Source organism: Microdochium trichocladiopsis (genome assembly GCF_020744255.1).
Source record: "Microdochium trichocladiopsis strain MPI-CAGE-CH-0230 chromosome Unknown B0I36scaffold_1, whole genome shotgun sequence".
NCBI classification, from domain to species: Eukaryota; Fungi; Ascomycota; class Sordariomycetes; order Xylariales; family Microdochiaceae; genus Microdochium; species Microdochium trichocladiopsis.
The window spans coordinates 6,062,233-6,083,145 of record NW_025763544.1 but is presented as its reverse complement, the minus strand read 5'-3'; the positions used below and the strand labels follow the sequence as shown (position 1 = coordinate 6,083,145).

The following is a 20,913-nucleotide window of genomic DNA, read 5'->3' as shown; positions in this document are numbered from 1 at the left end:
ATGAGAAGGGCGGCGGACCTGCAGGCGCGCCAGTCGTGTCGTGTTTCAAAATGTCGTACAACTCACTGGTAGGGCCAGGTGCAAAGATGGCGGCCACGGCGCCAGCGAAGAGAACAAATAGCCCCAATTAACCTTAGTGTTGCTCGGTCCTCGTGATTTGTGAGTTGGTCGTGACTGCTGGATATTCAACAGAAAGAGGTGCAATGATGCAACTCGAGTCTGGAGTGTCGCAGCAGCTCTGTCAGTTTTCTGGGGGATCTGACGCCAGCGGCTCGGTGGGTTGCCTCCTGGACAGGCACCCCTGCTCGTGGCTGGTAAGCGAAGGCTCGTGGATCAGGTGGCCCCGAGAAGAGCCGCGAATGGGAAAACGAGGGTGAATAACGAGGACAGTCTCGTTGGTGCCAGAACAAGTCTGTGTTGAGGATGAGGGTGGTGCGGAATGATGGGAAGGTGAGAGAGCAAAAAGACGATGAACGTTCCATCTGCAACAACGCAGCACTTTTTGCCGCCTCAGTCTGGGCTGTTTGCACGGAGACATACGTAATGGCCTCCGCCCACTTATGGATGGATCCTCGCAATTGCCGGCACTGAGGCTGATGCGCCGACAGCGCACAGCGTTTGGCTGCAGAATACGGAGGGCCCAGTTCGTGGCAGTGCTGGGGCCCGCATGGCGGTTGCTTGGGAGGGGAGGCACAGTGTGCTCTGATTAGTGTGCAAGTACGATATCCTGTGCTTGACTGCATTCACATTGTGCAAATGCCCAAGAGGATGCTCACTGCAGCACAGTGCCTCTACAGTCCGTACAGCCCCCGCCCTCGAGCGATCATAGCAGATCAGCCACGGGAGCACACAGCAGGATTGCGTCGCCTCTCTGCTTGGCAGTGGCTCGTTGTGAGGGCTGCTAAAGGATGACATGTCTCCCCCAAAGTGTGGCCGTGCCTGTCCCTAAATTTAGCAGCCTTCGGCCCAACGCGTGGCAGGACAAGCGGGAGCAAAGGTTAAGCCGTCAAGGCGGCCACTAGCAACGGCGACCTGTCCCTACTGTCAGACGCTTTAGGGCGACCGCGGGCTGCCCACTTGGTGTCGGTGTCGGGTGCACACGATAGAGTCTGCTCAGGCACAAGCTGGGACAGCACAACGCAGCACAACAGATGCAAGCCATGATTGAGCTCAGAACTGGATGACTCGCCGCTCAATGGCTTGAGCAACTCCCGCCGCAATCCATGGATGACCTGGGACCTAGGTGCAACACACCTACTTTCTGAGACCTGGTTCCAATAATACTTGCCCCCAATCCAAGCCTGGCAGGACCATCTTGGAAGGCAGGGAGCAGAGCACAGATCTCGGACAAGAAGCCAGCAAACCATCATTCGGACGTCCTTGATCCGCGGGCCGGCGTTGCGCACAGTGAAAGCCCCGACTGCAGCGCATACTTTGCCCATGCCTGCCCATGCCTTAGCCGCTCAACACACAAGCATTCGCAACATCGTCATATCCACCGGGCCTTGCTTAAACCCGAGCAAGCAAAATAAGGCAAGAATGAGAATTGGAAACCATCTATTGGTCGAGAAACAGGCCCTTCCCGAACGGCAATCCCCTGGCGCCCGCAAAAATGTGAGCCGCATTCCCAAAGTCCCAGGTTCCCGGACTTACAAAGCCATCTCGGAGTCTCTCTCCCCCCAATCAGCGTTGCATTACCTGGATGACTCATGCATGGGCTCTCAAACGAGCCGCGCTACGCTCTAGCAAGCCCCCTCCTTCCTAAACAAGCGGCAAGGCACGAACACAACCCTTCCGCACATACAATGGCAGCAAAGAACCCCGGTTCCTGTCATTCTGAATCATTCTCTTGGCAGGCACCACCTCGCAACAACTTTGCTCAATGCAGTACACACTTTTTCCGACCGGGCTGGGGTTAGATCCATGGAAGAGCGGAGCGTCTAAGATAGAATGAACTGCATCGTGAGCCAAAGGCGCATTGAGTCGAGCGACCATAAAGAGTCGGCCATGCCGCCGTGAAAAGAGAGCATGAGGGATTCGGAACTCAAATCAGCACCAGAGAACACACACTAATCACGCAATTGAGCAAAAGTCACATCTACACAAGCTTCCTCACCACAAAAAGCAACACAACACATGACAGCCAATATCAACAAGATGTCTACATCAACCACAGCCAACAACAATAGCAGCGCCGACGTGCTCAGCGCCGCCGACGCACCAAGACTCGCAAAGTACCACCTGCACGAGCCGCAGCACTTCCAGGTGGAGCTCGTCCAGGCAGAGCACCGCATCCGGCTGATCAACGCATGGAACAGCCTCTCCTCCCCCGCGGCCGCCGTGGTGATCAAGCCCGGCGCCCGCGTTCTGGAACTCGGATGCGGACAAGGCACGGCGACCACGGTCCTCGCTGAGGCCGTGGGGCCCGATGGCCATGTCGACGCCGTGGACCCGGGGTCGCTGGACTATGGCGCGCCGCTGACCCTGGGCCAGGCGCAGAAGCACATCTCGGAGAACTCGCCGGTCGGCAAGAGGATCTCGTGGCACCAGGCCACACCCGAGGACTTCCTCGCCAGCACAAAAGAGGTTGAGGATGGGGGAAAGCCGCAGCACTGGGACGTCGCGGTCCTGGCGCATTGCATCTGGTACTTTGCCGACTCGGCCGTGCTGGCGAGCGTGCTCGCCTCCCTGAGGGGCCGGGTGGACAAGCTGCTTATTGCCGAGCACGCAATGCACGCGACGAACCCAGCTGCCGTGCCGCACGTGCTGTCTATCGTGGCCAGGGGTATGTCGGAGAGCTTCCGTGCGCAGACAGAGAGCGACGAGAATGTGCGGACCCCTGTCGGGCCCCGAGTGATCAAAGAGGTGGCAGGCGGGCAGAGCGGCGGTGGGTGGAAGCTGGTTGGGGAGACGTCGGTTGTGCCGGACGCGGGGATGCTGGATGGATCGTGGGAGGTTGGCACTGTGATGAGCCAGTACTTTGTGGACCAGGTTGAGAAGTATGTCGACAACGCCCGCACCAAGGAGGTCATCATGACCGCGCGGGATACAGTCATCAGTGCCGTCAAGGCTCTCAATGGGGTCGAGCCAGCATCCATGGATGTCTGGGTTTCCGTCTTTGAATAAGCGTCAGCATGGGGGAAAGCAGCTGCGGTTTGCGCGAGTCGTCATAGTTTCAGCATTTCATAGATTTTTTTACTCTGTCATAAGATGCAATTTCAACTTCAAACCTGGAATCTGAACCATCGAACTCTGGCAGCAGCCATGGACCCACAAATCAGTAGTGAGTGTCAGCGAGGCGTGGCTGGGGTCTGAATAGTTACGCATGGCAAGTCTTCGCGTGCAACAGGACATCTTGTCTTGCGATACAAAGTAGGGTCGGGTGGGGGAAGTGGTGGCTTGCATCAGATCAGAGCTTGTTTTCGGAAATAGGACTGGGAGGGTTTTCCAGGATGGTGGCCGTCAAGGCAAAGAGCGGGAGAGATCGGGTGGTCTACAGGGCTTGGTTGTTGCAAGACCTCTAGAGGAACCTGCAGGGCAGCTCACTGCCCATGCGGCGATCAGGAGTGGTCGTCTGAAGTCTCTTGCTGAGAGACCCCCTGTCGCCTCTTGACAGGCGTAACGCTGGGGCTGAAGCCTGGCAAAGGCACACGACAGCCTAGGACTTAAGAGGAACATCTGGAAACCCCTCGTTGCCTTGACAGCATCAAGGGTGTACCCGGGCGATTCAGGAGGGTGTCTCAAGGGTCAAGCTCCCAAACGGGCAGAAATTCGATGCTGTCGAATGGGCTTCAGCGCGAGACGTGGTGGATGTTGGACAGGCGCGTGTTGAGGCCGCTGGCAGCGGTCTGGAGCAACGTCAATCCAGTCAAGCTTATATCGCTGGGCGTGCGCAGGCGAGTTCAAACAGAAGCGGCCTGCTGGCCGGGCGTGGGCGAAACGAAACTGTAGATCCAAACACATTGGACACACGCGCGAATGCGAGCCGTGATGATTGTTTGCTCAGCGAGAATTGGGATGACCTCGGGAGACGATGCGAGGTGCAAGTAGAGGCGCGGGGTGGGGCAGGGCTGCTGCAGTCGCGCCTGCCCTGGCTGCGGGCCTTGGGACGACGAGGGCGGCTGCTCATTGGTGTGCCTGGATCCTGCAACGCATCTGGTTTCACCCCCGACCAGCTCCCTGGGCCGTCGTCTTATCCTTCCCTCCTCGACATGCCAAACCGGGAATCCTCGAGCTGCCAATGTGCCAGCCAGGATCCCGCTCGCGATCAAAGTCCTTCCATAGGCAGATCCTTCCGCCCAGCAGATAACAATTCCATAGGACCAGACTGGCCGCCATGCAAGGGGCCGCCACCCATCCTGCCAAACGAAACACACCAACACCTCCAGGCCTCTGAAACAGCCTCGAGTGCGCCGCCATCGTGACCCCTTCGCTTCCCAGCACCCTCTTTGTCCCTTTGCTCGAAGCGGCATGCCCAGCTGTGCCGTGCCGACCGTGCCGACCTCGTCCACGATGCCTGGCCCGACGTGACATACAGGGCGGGCTAGCGTTGCATGGACACACTTCCCATGCGCCGACTCCCGCCTGGGCGTGGCATACAGTCCGTCTGTGGTTGTTTAAGTCTGGCTTACACCCTCATCTCGAGGCGATGCTGCCTCTGGCTCCTGTCCTCTCCACGAGCCTCACACTCTTTGAGTAGCCATCTCAACCTACGCTCCTTCTCTTCGTGTACACCACCATTCATTCGTTTCTACTCCCGCTGTGCGGCACGGTCTTGACGACTGTTTACTCTGCTTTCCATTCTTTTGCTTCAGAGCCAGAATCGTCACCCCACAAACTAAAGCTCGCCTGCCCAATCACTTCGCCATGTATCATCAGAGCATCCTCCCCGCCCTGTGCCTCTTCTCCGCCGTTCTTGCGGGCCCTGTGCACCACGTATCCGCCAATGTTGCCAACAGAGCTGTAAAGGCTCTCGACCCCAAGGCGGCAGCCGAGGCTCATCCCCGTGACAACACCGCTGTCAGGGCATTCAGCGGAACGCAGATCAAGGTGAGTGTTCCCACAGACGGGAGGAATGCACGGATTCGGGCTAACAATGCGTCCAGACATCTGATGGCAGGTGCCTGTTTGTCAACCCGCTCTCCGGAGACTTCCGCGCCAACCTCACACCGATCCAAATTGCCGCCTGTGGCTCAACTGACGGCCAAGCATGGGACGTCATCACTAGCGGGAAGCATAATAACGCTCAGGACGCAATGCTCATCGTCAACACCTTGGTGAGTGGTCATATCGTGTGGCGCTTTGTGGGCGAAGTCCAAGTGACCAGTGCCTGTTACTGACACGACCACATAGACTGGTGCTTGCGGCAATGTTGACACCCGCCGCAAACCAGGCGACCAGGTCAACCTTTTCTCCTGCGGTGGACGTGCCGATGGAAGTGAGTCCTTGACCCAGACCGACATCTCAACTGTGGCCATTGCTGACGGAGTCTCTTCTTTATCTTGTTGAAGGCGGCCAAGTCACGGACTCTCAGCTGTTCAAATTCAAAGGTCGCCCTGGGCCTCTGCGGCTAAAGCCCCGGAACGTCGCCGGCTCTTGTCTGACTGTCCAGGGCGACAAAGTCGGCATCGCACCCTGCACCCGCGGCAACAAAGATCAGCATTTCGCCTTTGGCGGATCACCCGCCAACAACACCGGTGGTGGCGACCCCAATGATGGCCTGGGCAGCGAGACGCCTGCCGCCAGCACCAGCGCACCTAGTGAGACTGCTACCTCAGCTGCTCCTCCTCCTCCACCAGCAACCACCACCTCGGCGCCTGTCGAAGGTGGCAAAGGTGGCACCACACCCACTCCTTCAAAGCCTACCTCCGTGTCCCGCGACGGGGGAGTTCTCAACCCCACCGCGGTCGCGGAAGCCCAGGCATTCGACAAGACGGCTACCCGTTTCTTTGAGTCCGTGTCGATCCAGTCCTCGGACGGCCGGTGTCTCTCGGTCGACCCCTCGGCGGGCGACTTCCGGGAAAATCTAATTCCTGTGGCTCTCGTCGAATGCAAGTCGGAGCTAAGCCAGAAATTTGACATTGTCACCAAGGGCAAGCACAATGATGGCACTCATGGAAAGTCGGCGTTGGTCGTCAGTGTCTTGGTGAGTCTCGCCCTTGGACTGCACACGAATACCCAGTTAGGCATAATTCACTTGCTGACTCTTACCTGTCCCAGACAAACGGCTGCATTAGCTTTGACAGTCGTCGTCCGGCCGGCGACCAGGTCACCGTCTTCTCCTGCGGCGGGCGTGCCGATGGAAGTAAGTTTCTTTGTTGCAGTCTGACATGGACACTTCGTGCACACCGTGCTAACCATTGTCATTGTCCGCAGGCGGCGCGACTAACACGGGCCAGCTCATCCCCTTTGACGGGGAGAAGAGCATCACCTTCCAGCCCCTGAGCGAGAACAAGGGTGTATGTCTCAAGGGCTTCGGGAGCGATCGCCTGATCGGGGCGACCTGCAACGGCAGGCCCTCGCGCAGTTTCAAGCTGTTGTTCAACTAAGCTTTTGCCACGGCTTGTGATGCACTTGACCCTGTTGTGCGGTCCATGGGACCACACGCCCAATGAGATCTGGGCTCTTCGCTTCTTCGTGTTGGACTGGCACTTGACATGTCCTCTGTACACCTCTATTCAAATTCAAACATTTTCTTCATTCGCACCTGATGCATGTGTCAAGGCACTGGCAACTGCCTGGTTACCGCCGTGCCGTCGGCCTCCGGGCGTGACGAGTAGGGCGCCACGCCGCCAGAGTGTGGACCAGCTCTCGGCTTGTCAGGCCTGACTAAGAGGCGCGCGCAGGCACTTTGGGCGGGGTGGACCTGCCGAAACCGTCGGCGCGGCCAATGGGAGGTTGTCTATTCCGATGCTTTGCAATTGCTGACTTAGAGAACGGCAACATTTTCTTTTGCGCCGGAGCTTGCAGAAAGCTCTGCCCATCCGTCTTATCACCCATCTCACTCGAACGGGCGACTCATGTGAGCCCTTTGGTCGTGTGATTGCCTCTTTTCTAGTTCTCCCGGTTGTGTGTGTGCTTAGACCAAGCGCTGGCTGGCTGTATTTAAGACCTGTCGCTCTCCGCCCCTCCTGCCCTGGGTTTCCCAACTAGGCTGTGTTTCTTTCCCCCCCACTCACGATCTCAGACGAAGCTTCTGACATCACCGCCAAGGGGAGTTTTCTGTTCTGCTGTATTGTTCTTGTGTTGTGACCTCTTCCAGATGCGCCCGCGCTATAATACCTTGCCGACGTCCTCTCATAATATCGCCTCGCTCTTCTCCCAGGCGACCGCTACACGACCCTGCCAACTACTCTTCCGAGGTCCAGTCGCACGGAAGCACGTCGGAGCTGTGCGCCACTTTGCCGACCTTTACAGCGTCAGCAACAACAGCACTCTGCGCCGACGGTATAACTTCTTGCCCTCCAGCCACCACATTATTCGCGGTCAGCGCCAGCAGCGCCAGAAGCGACTTCTTCCTCTCCACACAATAAAAACAACGACAAAATCAACAGCGACCATGTCCACCTCGGCCTCGTCCGGCGAGGCTACCGGCGCCGAAGCCGCAACGCTCAACGTGAACCCGGGCGTCGACACGAGCCCTGCTGCCCCCGAAAACACCACCACCACCACCACCACCTCAGGATGCGCCTCAGAAGACTGCGCCTCGACAAAACCCACATCAGAGAAGAAGGACTCGCAAGATGCAGAGAAGCAGGCAAAGGAAAAGGAAGAAGAAGAAAAAGACAAGCTCCCGCCGCTCTCCCCCCACGAGTTCCGGCAGTACAACCGCCTGGCCGAGCACATGAACTACTTCCACGAGCACTTCCGGCACACCTGGAACACGCTGTGGACCGCGGCCACGACCAACAAGCGCCCCGCGGGCATGTCGATCCGGAGCTTCATCGCCCAGGGGCTGCAGTTCATCAGCCAGCTCGAGGTGCACCACGGGATCGAGGAGCAGCACATCTTCCCCATCCTGGCGCGCAAGATGCCCGAGTTCCGCCAGGGCAAGGGTAACGGGGCGGCCGAGCTGCTCAGGCAGCACAAGGAGATCCACAAGGGCATGGACCTGCTCCAGGCTTACCTGCAGGAGTGCCAGACGGGCGAGAAGGACCTCGACATGCCCACGCTCAAGAGCAAGATGGAGTCGTGGGGCGGCGTGCTGTGGAAGCACCTCGACCAGGAGGTCGAGACGCTCGGCGCAGAGAACATGAGAAAGTACTGGACCATTGAGGAGATACGGCGGATTCCCATGTAGAAACAGGCAGACACGGTCTGGATAGAAATGTAAACGAGCATGCCATGGCTTTGGATCGATAGTGTCTTTTTTGCGTTTTGGTGTTCTTGGAGTGGTGGACAACGGCAGCAGTGCGGAGCGTGCGCGCGTCACATACATGCTAATTACTGGCTCATAACATGAGTTTTCGACCACAAGAAAGCTTTGTAATGTCTTTTTGATTCTTTATCATCAAGCATGACCCTGCTGTTATGCACTACAAATGAGAAATTATGAAGAAACAAGTAACACCGTTCCCATTTCGCATGTCCATTTTATTTGGGCGCCGCTTTGCTGTCATTCTCCTGCCAAGCGCCTAACCCCGTACCGCAGCACCCAGCGCACCGCCGGTGAACTGCGTGCCACCGGCTTGTCTCGGGCCAGTGCCGCCTGTCCGCGCGCCGCCGCGGCCTCCACCACGGCCGCCGCCACCGCGACCCCGCTGGTTCTGTCCTCTCCGGTCAAACGCGTTCGCTGTGCCTTGTGTCCGTTGCTCCAGTGTCCGCTCGTTCGTCTCGATGAGGGCAGCAGCCTTGTCGGAAAGGGTGAGCGCCAGGCTCTGCAGGCGCGAGAGCTCGACGCCCTTGCGGAAGATGACGATGGCCGTGACCTGGTCCAGGGCAGCCGCGAGCTCCTCGTGGCTAATCATCTTGCTGACAACGGCCGCGACCTTGCGGTCCTCAAGCTCGAACATGGCCGACAGCGTGGAAACAGCAAGGGTATCGTAGAACGGAGCATATGTGAAAAGGTACGTCCGCAGACCCTCTTCCTGGATCTGCTTGGACAGCATGGTCTTGATCTCCTCGGCACTCGGCAGGAGGTCCCAGATCTTGATGCTGTGGATAAAGTTGGTGGCCTTCTTCCACTCGCCGGCGGCCAGAGCCCGCGAGGCCTGCATGACGTGGTCGCGCGTGTTCTCGGGGGGGCCGGTAAAGATCTGGCGCTCGTGGTACTCGAGCATGCGGCGGTAGGTCTTGCTGATGACCCGCTTCTTGACGTCCGGCGAGGAGCCAGTCTGGGCGAGAAGGGGGATTTCGAGAAGCATGCTGCATGTCAGGTAGACACACTCGAGCAGCTCGAGGTTGATGTGCATGTGGAACGGCAGTTGTCTCTGCTTCTCCAGTCTCTCCTGCTCGGGCGACACCTGGCTGTAGCGCTGCATCATGACACCCTGAGCCAGCAGCTCCTTCTGCCTGCCACTGCCGCAGATCTCCTGCAGGGTGTTCTGGGCATCGTAGACGAGGCCCTTGCGGAAGGCGCAGAGACCAATCTGGACGAGGGTCCTGTTATACAGGATCTGAGACAGGACGTCGAATGTGTTGATGGACTCTTGCAAATGGGACATGAGCATCATATCGCGGGCCCGGTAGTACTCGTCATGCAGAGCCAGGAAGTAGATCTGGCACAGCATGGCACGAGCGCGGATGATGCCCTCGCTCTTCTCAAACAGGTACTTGCAGAGGGTGAAGACGAGGTTGCCGGCATCCGACGACTCGCTGCGAGGGGTGATGTCAGAATCGATGTCGGCCGGGACGGGCTTCCACGCGTTCTCCTCGAGGATCTTGACGACCTGGGAGGGCTTGAAGTAGACGTGCTCGAGACGACGCATGACGATCCGGTTAAGACTGTCCTGGGGGATCTCGAGAGACTTGTCCCGCAGGAGATTCTCGTAGTACAGAAGCCCGCGGAGGATGACGTTGTACAGCGCGGCCTCGTCCGTCAGGCGGTCAATGTACTCGGATGTGTGAGGGTCGATGCTCTGCAGAGAGCGGGTGAGCTCATCGTCGAGGCGCTCGACGTACGAGACAACACTGCCAGGAACCTTGAGGTACTTCTCGCCGGCGGGGATGGTGGGGGCCTTCTCGTCGTCCTCCCACTCCTCGGCACCCTCGATGACAATGTGGTCGCGGTTCTTCTCAAGAGTCTCGAAGAGGTCGGACAGCTCCTTCTCAGCAGCCTTCCAGTGCTCAATAGGCATATTTGTGCCGCTGATGCTCAGATCAAAGCGAGCCGAGATGATGGTGAGGAGGACCCGGATGCGCTGATACGGTGTGACAGCCACGCCAAGCAGCTTCTGCATGATCTTGATCTGCTCCAGCCGGTCGGTGTTCTTCTTGCCACGCGACTCCAAGATGGCGCGGAGGTGCTTGAAGATGCTCTCGGGGGTAAACTGCATGGTCTTGCCGCCCTTGCTGACCGTCTCGAAGCCATCGGTGTCTTGGGCAGCCTCTCTGTCAATGTAGATCTCCGTCTTGGGCGCCTTGACAGGCGCGACCTCCTCCTCCTCATCGTCGGAGAACAGGAACTCGGTAGGGTCGGCGCGGAACTCGTCGACCTGGGCCTGGTAGTCCTTGAGGAGCTTCTTGATCTTTTGCTTGACGGCGTTGAGACCACGAGCAGAGGTGGCGTTCATCTTCTTGGGGGTAACCTTCTGCTTCGCGATGGTCTCGTTCATGGCAGCCTCGAGCTCGACGAGAGCCTTGATGTAAACCTTGGGACCGCGACCAGCGACAGTCATCTTGGCGGCCTGGCGGTTGAGCTTGTCGAATTCTACATGATGGCCTTGTTAGCAGAGATGGCTTTTGGGTGCTGGGGACGAGCAAGGCTGGGAGCGCCTTCTTGTCCTTCTGCATGCAGGCACATGATGGGTCCGAATCTTACCTGTTGAGACGGCAGCCCAATCGCTAATCTTTTGGCGCTTCTCGATGGCATCGATCGTGGACTCGAGCTCGGCAATCTGCTTGTCCGCGGCACTCTTGAGGACCTTGTTGCCCTCCTCGTCGGACTCGTCGCTGTCGGAGTCATTGTCGTCCCTCAGGAAACGGGAGGCGCCCGTCTTCTTGCCGCCCTCGGCGTCGCTGTCGGAGTCGTCAGAGTCGTCCTCGTCGCTCGCCTCCTCAGACTCTTCCTGTTCGGACTCCTCCTCCGCCTCCTCCTCGGAGATGTACTCCTCCTCAGAGGAGCTCTCCTCGGTGGAGCTGTCGTCGCCCTGGCGGAAGAACCGAGACATGATTGCGGTTTGATTGCCGATGCGTAGGCGGTGGTCCTGTGTCTCTCTGGCTCGCGACCGGGTCTGCGTGCGTGGTGCGTGAGTGGTGTTGGGAGGTGACGCACTCTGGACGCGATGTGGTTGACTTTGAAGGCCTGGGGCTGGCGGGATGGGGGGGTAGCCGTGCCTAATTTCTTTGCCAGGCCAGGCGAGGGCGGGAGGGGCAGCCAGAGGGCGATTTCGAAAATTCACCTGGATTTTTTGATCCGCCAGTGGCCTTTGGTGGGGGTGAGGTGACCCACATCCACTGCCAGCGCCCGACGCTGCTGCCGCCGCCTGGCTGAGAAACAGTCACAGAGGATGGATGACTCACCCACAGGGCAGTCTGTGCTGTGCAGCACTGCAGTCACGCTACCGGGTAAGCTCTGGATTCCAAGCTCTCCAGGTCCCTCCAGGAGTAACCCCACACACGTTGAACGACGCATTGACGACCAGAACCGTGCAAGCTACCATAGACAAGCGACATGTCTCGATGTCCTCACCGCAACGTTTAGTCAATAATCAACGCCATGGCTGGCTATATCAATACTCATCGCTTGGTATGGACAAGAAGTGTTGCGTTGTTGCAGAGCGATGTAAGCACGATGTACCAGAGAGCCAGCCAGTCTTGATCTGCCCAGTCAAGGCACCTTCCTCCCAATGACTAGGACGGCGTTTGCCTTGCTGAGGGTCACATCCAACAAGCTCTGCAGAAGACACAATCCGTCAAACAGTCTCTTGTATACAAGTCTGAACCCCAGTTCCAGATTCCACCGCAAAAAAGACAACTCGAAACACAGTTTCCAACCCTTGACGCCTACGCATGCTGTACGAATCGCTAGAAATTTCAAAAAGGGAGGAGAGCGCGGGAGAGGGGGACCCGGCTCCTCGCCCATCTATTCGTCAAGGAAGAACCAGTTCGGGTCGTCCTTGTGGCGCCATGGCTTGATGCCCTTAGGCTCCGCCTCGCGGCTTTTCTGCGCCTGCTCCAGGACCTTGCGGCTCTCCTCGCTGTTGTAGAGCTCCGCAAAGTCCCTGATCTCGGTCTGCGCGTCTGTGACGGCCGTCTTGAATGTCGAAAACACTTCCTCCGCTATAAATGAACCTCGTCAGCAGTTGTTGTCGCAGACAGCCTCTCCGGCAAAGTGCGATGAGAGGAGGGGGGGCGCGCGCGTACGGGTTCTACCGGTGGTGATGGTGTCGAGCATGCGTGGTATCGTCGTCCGGAGGCCGCGCGACTGCATTGAGAAGTTTCAGCTCAAGTTGCTAATGTGGCAGGGCGAACAACAATCCGCGGACCAGATGAGCGTACCTTGATGTGCAGCAGCTTGAGATGCCTGAGAGCTTGCTCGAGCTGCAGCTCCTCCTGCGATATGTCGTCGGAAGTCATCTGGACGTCCTGGCCCTCCGCCGGCTTCTGCTTGTGTTCGTCCTCGGAAGTCGCCATGGCTGGCCCTCGGCATTAATTCGAAACAGGCTGTAGAGTTCGCATTGCCTTGACCAAAAGGTGGTTGCTCTGCGGCCAAGCTCCGGTCTGATGTGACCCCCAAAGTGACGTGCTGTATTAGGAGTATCCGAACTCCGCACTGATGGGGGTTCGGCTGTGGGGAAATCGATAAGCATGAGTTGCTATCGGAAGCATGTAGAAGGTGCTTATCGTCACGTGCTCTTGTACCTGCCTAAGTCACGGGCCTGACATGAATAACTTGAATTGGGCTGCACAATGTGTAGCATATGCTTGGTTATGCATATGGCCTGGCCCGCCCTCATTCATTGTGATATGAAGATCAGAAGTCACCAGATATCGTAGCACGACCACTTATAGGCCGACTTTACGATAATTTCATCCATGACAAGGCTCCAGCTGTACGTATGTCCCACGGTAAGTTTCGATTTGCTTCGTCAACCTGCAAGCAAGAGCAGAGAAAGCAACACCTAGGCTAGTTCAAGGAGCAGGTCAACCTCCTCTTTCACATCGTAGTCCAGAGTCCACTGGATGAACGTGGGATCCCGGAACTCCTCGTCCCCTCCCTGCAAGACTTGAGCGGACTGGCTGTCGGCCGGCCCGGGACGCGATACTCTCCGTGAGACCTGAGCCGTGCTCCAGCGTGAATACTCTTGTATCTTCTCGACTCTCGGCTTCCGGATGCCCTGCCAGGCCCGCGTGACTGCGGCGACGGCGTCAGTGCCCAGCTTGCCAGCGGGGGGACTCGAGGCTATACTACTACTCCGCGAGATGAGCTCGGCCAGCACCTCGATGTCCTCGACAATCTGAGAGAAGCCCTGCCCGGCGGAAGGGTGCATCGCGTGTGCAGAGTCGCCGAGCAGTACAATCCTGCCCGCGGAGCTCGTCCACCTAGGCAGGCTCGGCAGCTCGGCCAGCCTCCAGCGGTCACAGGACTCTGCCATTTCCAGCGCGCCGGTGATGGCGCCGGAGGCTCCGCGAAAGGCGGCCCGCAGATATGCCAGGTCTCCCTTGTCGTCCCAGAGGCTGTCCTGCTCCGAGTTCCTCGCCGCGTCGACCGTGTGGCACAGCACCGCCACCGACTCGCTCTTGGGGCTGTATCGAGACACAGCAAATACATTGTCTGGCCCGCCCATCCAGACGTTGCTGCTCACATTCTCGACCAGGGCGGCGGCATCGCCGGATTCCCGCAGCACGGAGGCCTGGAGCTTGAAGCCGTAGCCAGTGATGTCGCTGACGAGCGGCTGCATCGCTTCAGGCTGTACAAGGTCGGCCAGTACAGCAGCCCGCGTACGCGACCGGATGCCGTCGGCGGCCAGAATCATGGAGGCAGCGAGGCATTCACCGTCTGCGAGCTTGATCCAGGCGTCCTGGCCAGCTTCGTCGTGCACCTCCGTCACACTGCAGCCGAACCGAATGGAGGCGCCATGCTGGACGGCCTTGTCGTAGAAGAGACGGATCAGCTCTTCCCTCGTCGTGCCCCAGTGCGGTGGCCGGAGCGATGATGATGATGACGATGATGCTTGGCCGCTTCCTCCACTGCTACTACCACTACTACTACTACCAGGGCCATTCGCGGAGCTCCCGTCGAAACTAGTCATGACACGCCCCGTCGCGAGACTGCGCATGAAGATCCCCTCGGTGCGATTCGCAATCTCGTCCATGTCCGCCTGCAAGCCCCAGGCCGCCAGGATGCGCGAGGCCCCCGGGCGGGTACTCAGGCTGCCGCCGCGAGGAGACAGGGCCGGGTGTTTCTCCACGACGACGACTTCGTGCGCGAGCATGGACAGGCGCACGGCCGCGGCCAGGCCGCCGAGCCCGGCGCCGATGATGATGATCTTCATGATCTTTGTGGAGAAATGTGCTGCGTGCTGCGTGATGTCGTTTGATGCTTATAGACGAAGCAAGAACCAGAGGTGTAGGTGGTGGGGGATACCGACTGGCCATTTGAGGACTGCCGATGATGTGTTCTTGGATGCGCCTTTGCGGAGACCTCGGGAGTCCGGATATCGTGGAACTCAACCGGCGGGAGCATAGTTGCCTATTGGAGTCGAATTGGTTTAGTAATACTATGCCAAGGCGACGCGTAGCCTTATGCAGTCGGGTGACGTGAGATTTGCTTTGCCAGTACGAGCTCAGTTCCTGGTCGCCAAGCAGCAGCAGTAAGCGCGAAGGTCGAAACCACCCCTGGTCTGTTACGGCTATCTATACCAAAATAGGCTATAAAAGTGACCGCAATGCCCTTGGCGACGGTGCCGCGAAGCACAACACTAGAAAGCTAGGAGACAGACCTGCGTGGGGTTGAGTGTCACCAATGGAACCACTAGGCCTGCCCAATCAGAATACATCATCGTGCATGAGTATAGAGCAACAAGAGTTGTAGTGAGTAATCTGTCAGGTCCCGTCACACTGCAATCAACAACGCCTTGGAACGCAGAAAAGAACTTTCTGACTTTTTTTAATGTTTTTTTTATGATTGACGAACCAAGTTTCGTTTCATTGCTCGCCCAACTTTTATCCCAATAACAGATCAAGAGGAAAAATGTACACCGCCACCCATCCCAAGAGGATGTGGGAACTAGAATACACGACGACGTCGGCCCACGCAAATTCGCGGGACAACAAAAGAAAGATAAGAAAGAGCACGCTCTAGCCGACCAGCCAATGCCGGTCGGCAAGTATTAAAAGTCGCCAAACACCCCGGGATATCGGGCCAGTAGCTGGTGCCGACTCCCGATGAATTAGTGCCCTATGTCTCTGGCGAGTTCGTCGGGCCATGCTTCTCCTTCTCTAGCTTAGTTGCCCTTGCGGCCGGCAGCCTTGTTCTTGGCGCCCTGGTGGTGAGGCTCGCGAGTCTCGACCTCGACGTCACGCTGGTTCTTGCGGCCACCGGCAGCCTTGTTCTTGGCACCTTGGTGGTGAGGGGCGCGGGCCTGGTTCTTGCGACCACCAGCGGCCTTGTTCTTGGCTCCTTGGTGGTGGGGCTCGCGGGACTCAACCTCAACATCGCGTTGGTTCTTGCGGCCACCAGCAGCTTTGTTCTTGGCACCCTGGTGGTGAGGAGCACGGGTCTCGAGCTCGTCCTCCTCCTCCTCGTCATCCTCCTCCTCAACGTCGCGCTTGTTGTTGCGGTTGGCCTGGGCCTTGTTCTTGTTCTTAGCGCCCTGGTGGTGAGGCTCACGAGTCTCGAGAGCATCGTCCTCCTCCTCATCCTCGACGTCGTCCTCTTCCTCGTCCTCCTCCTCGACGGAGCGCTGGTTCTTGCGACCACCGGCAGCCTTGTTCTTGGCTCCCTGGTGGTGAGGCTCGCGAGTCTCGACGGCAGCGAGGTCGCGCTGGTTCTTACGGCCACCGGCGGCCTTGTTCTTGGCGCCTTGGTGGTGAGGAGCACGGGTCTCGAGCTCATCCTCCTCCTCATCCTCATCATCCTCCTCTTCGTCGACCTCCTCCTCGGCTACGTCGCGCTGGTTCTTGCGACCGCCAGCCGCCTTGTTCTTGGCACCCTGGTGGTGAGGCTCACGAGCCTCGACAGCGGACAGATCACGCTGGCCTTTGCGGCCGGCAGCCTTGTTCTTAGCACCCTGGTGGTGGGGCTCGCGGGCCTCGACCTCGACGGAACGCTGGTTCTTGCGACCACCGGCGGCCTTGTTTTTGGCGCCCTGATGGTGAGGGGCGCGGGTCTCGAGGAGGTCATCCTCCTCGTCCTCATCCTCCTCCTCGAGCAGGTCACGCTGGTTCTTGCGGCCACCGGCGGCCTTGTTCTTGGCACCCTGGTGGTGGGGCTGGAGTAGCATGCATGTTAGTCGTGCGATCTTTTGGTGGTGATGGGATGATCATTGTATATCATAATGACTACTTACCTCGCGAGTGGGGAGGAAGGCCGACAGGGGGTGGGCAGCGGCGGGGGCCACGGTAACTGCCATCAGGGCCTATAGTATATGGACAGATGATGATTAGTGTTGCTTCTTGGAATGGATACCGGCTTATGCTTCGAGGCTTGGGAGAAGCAGGGGTGTTGGCGGGATGGTGGCGTTTGTTGACTTACAGCGTACTTGCCAATGGCAGCGGCAGTGAAGAAGTCATTGCGGGCCAGGGCTTGCGAGGCAAGGGCGGCAACGAGGACTGATGAGACACGCATATTGAAGAGGTGTGTGTGTGGAAGCGGACGATGGCCTGTTGTGGGTATAAAGCGTTGGGGGCGAAAATGAACGAAACTGGCCGGCAGTAAACGATCGTGGTGTATAGAATGAACAGGGGGGGTGTGGTAAAGACTGGGGACTAGCCCTGGAGAATGGAAGAATAGAACAAGAAGGAAGAAGGAGAAGGGAAGTCGCGTCTAGCGAGGCAGTGTGAGTCGAATGATGGAATGACTTGGCAAAACAGGAGGGGGAGGATATGAGAAGATTTGAGCTCGTTATATATCGTCCGATGGAGGTACGATCATGGCGCGTGTGCTGGGCCGGGGTGCAGCAATGGCATTGCCTGTCTGCGGGAATAATGGACCGAAACCAGTCTCAGGAGAAGGTTACAGTCCGCCGCCCATGCTCCGTGAGGGTGCGAGGATCGTGGAGTCTGAGATGAGATGGGCCCTCTGTTCCATGGATGCGGTACATACTACTACGGAGTAGCATACTAGCGCCGGGACTTGTTGCAACGACTGTGCAGTGCAGTGCAGGTGCTGGCGCTGTGGTGACGAGCCCGACGCGTAGGCCGTGGCAGCATCCTGGACGACGAGGGCATCGCGAGCAAGAGGCAGGCGCTGGTCGGGCAGTCGACCAGGGCAGGCACCGCCAAGGCCCTGTCACAGCCGGGGTTGCGATCAAACAGAAGAGTTTCAGACTTGGCGGCAGGGGACCTGCCCTGCCACGAGGCTTCTACGAACCACCATTCAGGCCCTGGGGCGCTCCTGCCATTGGCCACAGACACGCGAACCCCCCGGCCCAGCAGCATGCCCACGCTACGCCAAGTCAAGCTTGCCCAAACACAGTCCCAGACAGTTTCCAAACAAGACCCTTGGCCATGCGGCTTCTTGTCTTGGCCCGTCGGGTCGCGCCGACACTGGCTGGCGGCGGCAGCAAGGCCTTTCTTTCCCTTGGCAGGCCTTGGGACCTCGTCCAGCAACACCTGCTCACGGGCCACCAGCCTCGTACAGGGAGCAAAGGCTTGTTGTTGCCGAGTTGCATGCCATGCCCTGCCTGGTCCGTCTTCTAGGACAAGGACGTCCGCCCGCCGCCTTGTTCCAAGCACGCTCGTTAACGCGATCAAGTACCTGGGCAACCCGCCTCCACTTGTGCAGCGGTGGGCGGCCGTGAAACTGCAACTGTTACACCAGGCAATCACCGACCCCGGCCGCCGCCCCATTTCGCCTGATCTTTGCCGCCAGGTGCAGCTGTCGTCTCCGCCGCCGTTGGAGCTCCCACGAGCCGCACGCCGACAGGCCGGACCTCAGGGGCCGGAGCCGCCGTCTCTCAAAAGGAGTACCGCCGCTACTCATAGCAGCGCCGCTGCCAGCCCGGTTTGGCTTTGGTCCCTTTGTCCTCTCTCCCTCTCTCTCTTTGCTTGCCCATCTCGCTCTCAGCATCCTTTCGTTCCGACTACAGAGGGCAGGTCCCAGGTCGTTCTCTGTTGCTTCTCTTTCTTGTGTTATTCGTCCACTCGTTCTCTTTTTTCCAGATCCCGCCATTCTGCTGTTCCCAGCGTGGTGGTTTTTTAATTATTATTATTTGTACTGCACTGGCTGCATTTTTCTTCCCCCAAACCGGACCAATTTCACCATGAAGCGGTCCCTGCGCAGCAAGTACCTCCCCGTCATTGAGGAGGAGGGCCCCGACTACAGCAGTGAGAAGAACTCGTTGCTGTTCCCCTTCAGCCAGCAGCACTACCAGCCAGAGCCGGCATCAGAGTCGTCGCTGCGTCCCTACCTCGTCTGGGTCTGCCATGTCGCCCTCTTGCTCTTCTCGCTGTCCTGCCTGTCCGTGTCGCTCCTGATCCACACCAAGCACGCCAACAGCCTCTCGGCGCCCTACTTTCCCTACTGTAAGTGTCACGCGCCTCCCTCTTGTAGCACCGGCTAACACTCATACGCGCAGCCCCGGCACAAGGCGTCGCCTCATACCAGACGGAACGATACAACATTACTCCCGTGCTCGAGCGGACCAAGTACGTCGGCTACGGGCCCGAGGTCGACGATGCTTGGGAGCACGTGACGTACGACGTGGGCGACCAGATGATTACGCAGGAGGAGCTCGAGCGCCTGGGCCTGGACCCCAACTCGCTCAAGGTCAAGGACCCCAAGACGGGCAAGGAGGGCTACCGCGCGGGAATCCAGGTCTTCCACAAGCTGCACTGCCTCAACCTGCTGCGCCAGTCGACCTACCCGGAGTGGTACTCGCACACGGGCGGCGACATCGAGGTCGAGCCCATGGACCTGCGCGGCCACCTGGACCACTGCCTTGAGATGCTGCGGATCGACCTCATGTGCCAGAGCGACATTGGCGTCTACACGTTCAAGTACTACGAGGGCCACGACGGCCACTGGCCCGACTTCAGCACCCTGCACACCTGCCGCAACTTTGACGCCATCCGGGATTGGGCGTACGAGAACGCCGTCGTGTTTGGCGACGAGGAGTAGGACTGTGGGACGGCGCAACTGGTTCAGACAGACGATGCTCGAGTGGAGGAATCTGTCTGCCGAGTTCGGATCCGCACGCATAGCTAGGACACTGTTCGTCGAAATCTACAACCCGGCTGGCTGCTCAATTGGCGGCTGGTGTAGAACATGTTTCCTCGTTCCAACGTGAAATGGCAAATGACCCCTCAAAGTGACGGACTTAGGATAGTCATCCCCCGCAGTCCGCCAAATCCGCGTTGTGCCATGGAAACCTCTCCATTGTTCGATTACAGGCATGCTAGCATCTACCCAAGAGGCATGAATTCCCACAACAACCATACAAGCCCAAAAGTGCATCGCAGAGTGTGAACACCACCAGAAAGGCTGGCCCTGCGCCGCCGCTGCCGAAACGGTCAAGCCAACAAACATGTCGCGCCTCTCGAACACTCGAAGCACGCACCGTTTCAGCAGGGGCGCCTTCCACCCCGGTCTCTTGTAATCATTCAAAACCACGAGCGCCCACTCTCTGGGGTTAGGAACAGGGGGTGGTCTGGCGCGCACCCCAGTAACATATCCCCCGTAGCATCATATCTCCCCCCCCTGGTTTCTCACTTGCATTGCATGGGAATCACAATTGCGCCCCCCAAAAAGGATGAACTTTGTCGCGCTTGTGACGTTTGGCCCCCATGTATTATATCTGTCGTCGTCCAGCAGAGAGGAACGAAACTCTGCCAAGGCAAACAAAGATCAAAAACCTACCTTTAGATCTGAACCGCCAAGACCTCCATCAACCCCGCCAGGCCAAGCTTTCTAGTGTTTTGCGAGAGCAGTTTCTCGGCTCAACCAACCCAAGAATAGAGACCTCGGGTTTCCAGATCCCTGTGCAGCTCTCCACTCGAAGCGACAACATGTGTTTCTCTTCTCGCAACCAGCATCACATTCAAGTATCGGAACGCCCAAGAAAGATTGCCAAGAGGAGGAAGACTGCCAAGAGCGGATCAGACCGACCATGCCCAATTTCACAAGGCCCATGAATCGGTATGTGTCTAATTAGAAACACACACCACCACAGACGCCACAAGCACGAGACAGCCTTAGCAAAAAAAAAAAAAAAAAAAAAAAGAGTGTGTAAGATCCAGGATTCCAAAGATATCTACCCTGTCCTGCTTCAACCCCCCCGGAGCACGTGGCTCCGTACATGCGGCCACCAAGATGATATGGACGATTTGATGCTTTTTTCTGTCCCCGGAACCCCCCCCCCCCAACGCGGAATTATTCAAGAAGCACGAGCCTTAGGCTAGCACGTGTTCGTCTTAAAAAAGCGCGCGAGTCACTAGCGCCCGAAGGAGGCTCTTTCATGGGCACGGGCACAGGCACGGGCACGGGCAAGGGCACTAGATCACCGGTCGTTTGTCGCGTCTAGTCCCAAAGTTGGAGCTTGGAGATACACACCGCCAGTAATCCTCGCCCACGGTAGAAACGTGGGAATGAAA

The 20,913-nt window shown here is 58.2% G+C and overlaps 9 protein-coding genes across 9 annotated transcripts; 4 read left to right on the top strand and 5 right to left on the bottom strand.

Moving 5' to 3' along the window:
* Positions 1-2,157: 2,157 nt before the first annotated feature.
* Positions 2,158-3,126, top strand: B0I36DRAFT_371717 (SAM-dependent methyltransferase; the record flags this gene model as incomplete). The annotated part of the gene is made up of 1 exon (XM_046160039.1): positions 2,158-3,126. One exon carries the CDS (start codon positions 2,158-2,160, stop codon positions 3,124-3,126), a length of 969 nt encoding a protein of 322 aa, XP_046019615.1.
* Positions 3,127-4,866: 1,740 nt separating this feature from the next.
* On the top strand, positions 4,867-6,548 carry B0I36DRAFT_234634 (uncharacterized protein; the record flags this gene model as incomplete). Its single annotated transcript, XM_046149333.1, has 6 exons — positions 4,867-5,049; positions 5,106-5,276; positions 5,353-5,437; positions 5,511-6,145; positions 6,220-6,304; positions 6,376-6,548. 6 exons carry the CDS (start codon positions 4,867-4,869, stop codon positions 6,546-6,548), a joined length of 1,332 nt encoding a protein of 443 aa, XP_046019614.1.
* A 1,010-nt stretch (positions 6,549-7,558) lies between these two features.
* Positions 7,559-8,299, top strand: B0I36DRAFT_371715 (uncharacterized protein; the record flags this gene model as incomplete). Its single annotated transcript, XM_046160038.1, has 2 exons — positions 7,559-7,615; positions 7,751-8,299. The coding sequence occupies 2 exons, from the start codon at positions 7,559-7,561 to the stop codon at positions 8,297-8,299; spliced, it is 606 nt and encodes a 201-aa protein (XP_046019613.1).
* Positions 8,300-8,633: 334 nt separating this feature from the next.
* B0I36DRAFT_233848 (eukaryotic translation initiation factor 3 subunit 8 N-terminus-domain-containing protein) lies at positions 8,634-11,327 on the bottom strand (the record flags this gene model as incomplete). Its single annotated transcript, XM_046149257.1, has 2 exons — positions 8,634-10,867; positions 10,979-11,327. The coding sequence occupies 2 exons, from the start codon at positions 11,325-11,327 to the stop codon at positions 8,634-8,636; spliced, it is 2,583 nt and encodes an 860-aa protein (XP_046019612.1).
* A 449-nt stretch (positions 11,328-11,776) lies between these two features.
* B0I36DRAFT_313019 (uncharacterized protein) lies at positions 11,777-13,062 on the bottom strand. Its single transcript, XM_046152575.1, has 4 exons — positions 12,658-13,062; positions 12,523-12,583; positions 12,113-12,438; positions 11,777-11,941 (listed from the first exon to the last, which is right to left on the bottom strand). The coding sequence occupies exons 1-3, from the start codon at positions 12,790-12,792 to the stop codon at positions 12,242-12,244; spliced, it is 393 nt and encodes a 130-aa protein (XP_046019611.1). The 5' UTR covers positions 12,793-13,062; the 3' UTR covers positions 11,777-11,941; positions 12,113-12,241.
* Positions 13,063-13,072: 10 nt separating this feature from the next.
* B0I36DRAFT_261385 (uncharacterized protein) lies at positions 13,073-14,839 on the bottom strand. The gene is made up of 2 exons (XM_046151139.1): positions 14,405-14,839; positions 13,073-14,332 (listed from the first exon to the last, which is right to left on the bottom strand). Exons 1-2 carry the CDS (start codon positions 14,652-14,654, stop codon positions 13,281-13,283), a joined length of 1,302 nt encoding a protein of 433 aa, XP_046019610.1. The 5' UTR covers positions 14,655-14,839; the 3' UTR covers positions 13,073-13,280.
* Positions 14,840-15,605: 766 nt separating this feature from the next.
* Positions 15,606-16,948, bottom strand: B0I36DRAFT_358712 (uncharacterized protein; the record flags this gene model as incomplete). The annotated part of the gene is made up of 3 exons (XM_046158010.1): positions 15,606-16,592; positions 16,671-16,739; positions 16,856-16,948. 3 exons carry the CDS (start codon positions 16,946-16,948, stop codon positions 15,606-15,608), a joined length of 1,149 nt encoding a protein of 382 aa, XP_046019609.1.
* A 1,636-nt stretch (positions 16,949-18,584) lies between these two features.
* B0I36DRAFT_232995 (uncharacterized protein) lies at positions 18,585-19,441 on the top strand (the record flags this gene model as incomplete). The annotated part of the gene is made up of 2 exons (XM_046149197.1): positions 18,585-18,846; positions 18,900-19,441. The coding sequence occupies 2 exons, from the start codon at positions 18,585-18,587 to the stop codon at positions 19,439-19,441; spliced, it is 804 nt and encodes a 267-aa protein (XP_046019608.1).
* Positions 19,442-19,494: 53 nt separating this feature from the next.
* B0I36DRAFT_24271 (uncharacterized protein) lies at positions 19,495-19,978 on the bottom strand. Its single transcript, XM_046149927.1, has one exon. It carries the CDS (start codon positions 19,847-19,849, stop codon positions 19,547-19,549), a length of 303 nt encoding a protein of 100 aa, XP_046019607.1. The 5' UTR covers positions 19,850-19,978; the 3' UTR covers positions 19,495-19,546.
* Between the last annotated feature and the right edge of the window lie 935 nt (positions 19,979-20,913).

Coding starts and splice junctions, on each gene's coding strand:
- B0I36DRAFT_313019 (XM_046152575.1), bottom strand. CDS start 12,792: ATGGCGACTTCCGAGGACGAACACAAGCAGAAGCCGGCGGAGGGCCAG. Junction 12,584..12,657: donor TCAAGCTGCTGCACATCAAG/GTACGCTCATCT, acceptor TTCTCAATGCAG/TCGCGCGGCCTCCGGACGAC. Junction 12,439..12,522: donor CATCACCACCGGTAGAACCC/GTACGCGCGCGC, acceptor GTTCATTTATAG/CGGAGGAAGTGTTTTCGACA.
- B0I36DRAFT_24271 (XM_046149927.1), bottom strand. CDS start 19,849: ATGTTTGTTGGCTTGACCGTTTCGGCAGCGGCGGCGCAGGGCCAGCCT.
- B0I36DRAFT_261385 (XM_046151139.1), bottom strand. CDS start 14,654: ATGAAGATCATCATCATCGGCGCCGGGCTCGGCGGCCTGGCCGCGGCC. Junction 14,333..14,404: donor GACGGGGCGTGTCATGACTA/GTTTCGACGGGA, acceptor GAAGCGGCCAAG/CATCATCGTCATCATCATCA.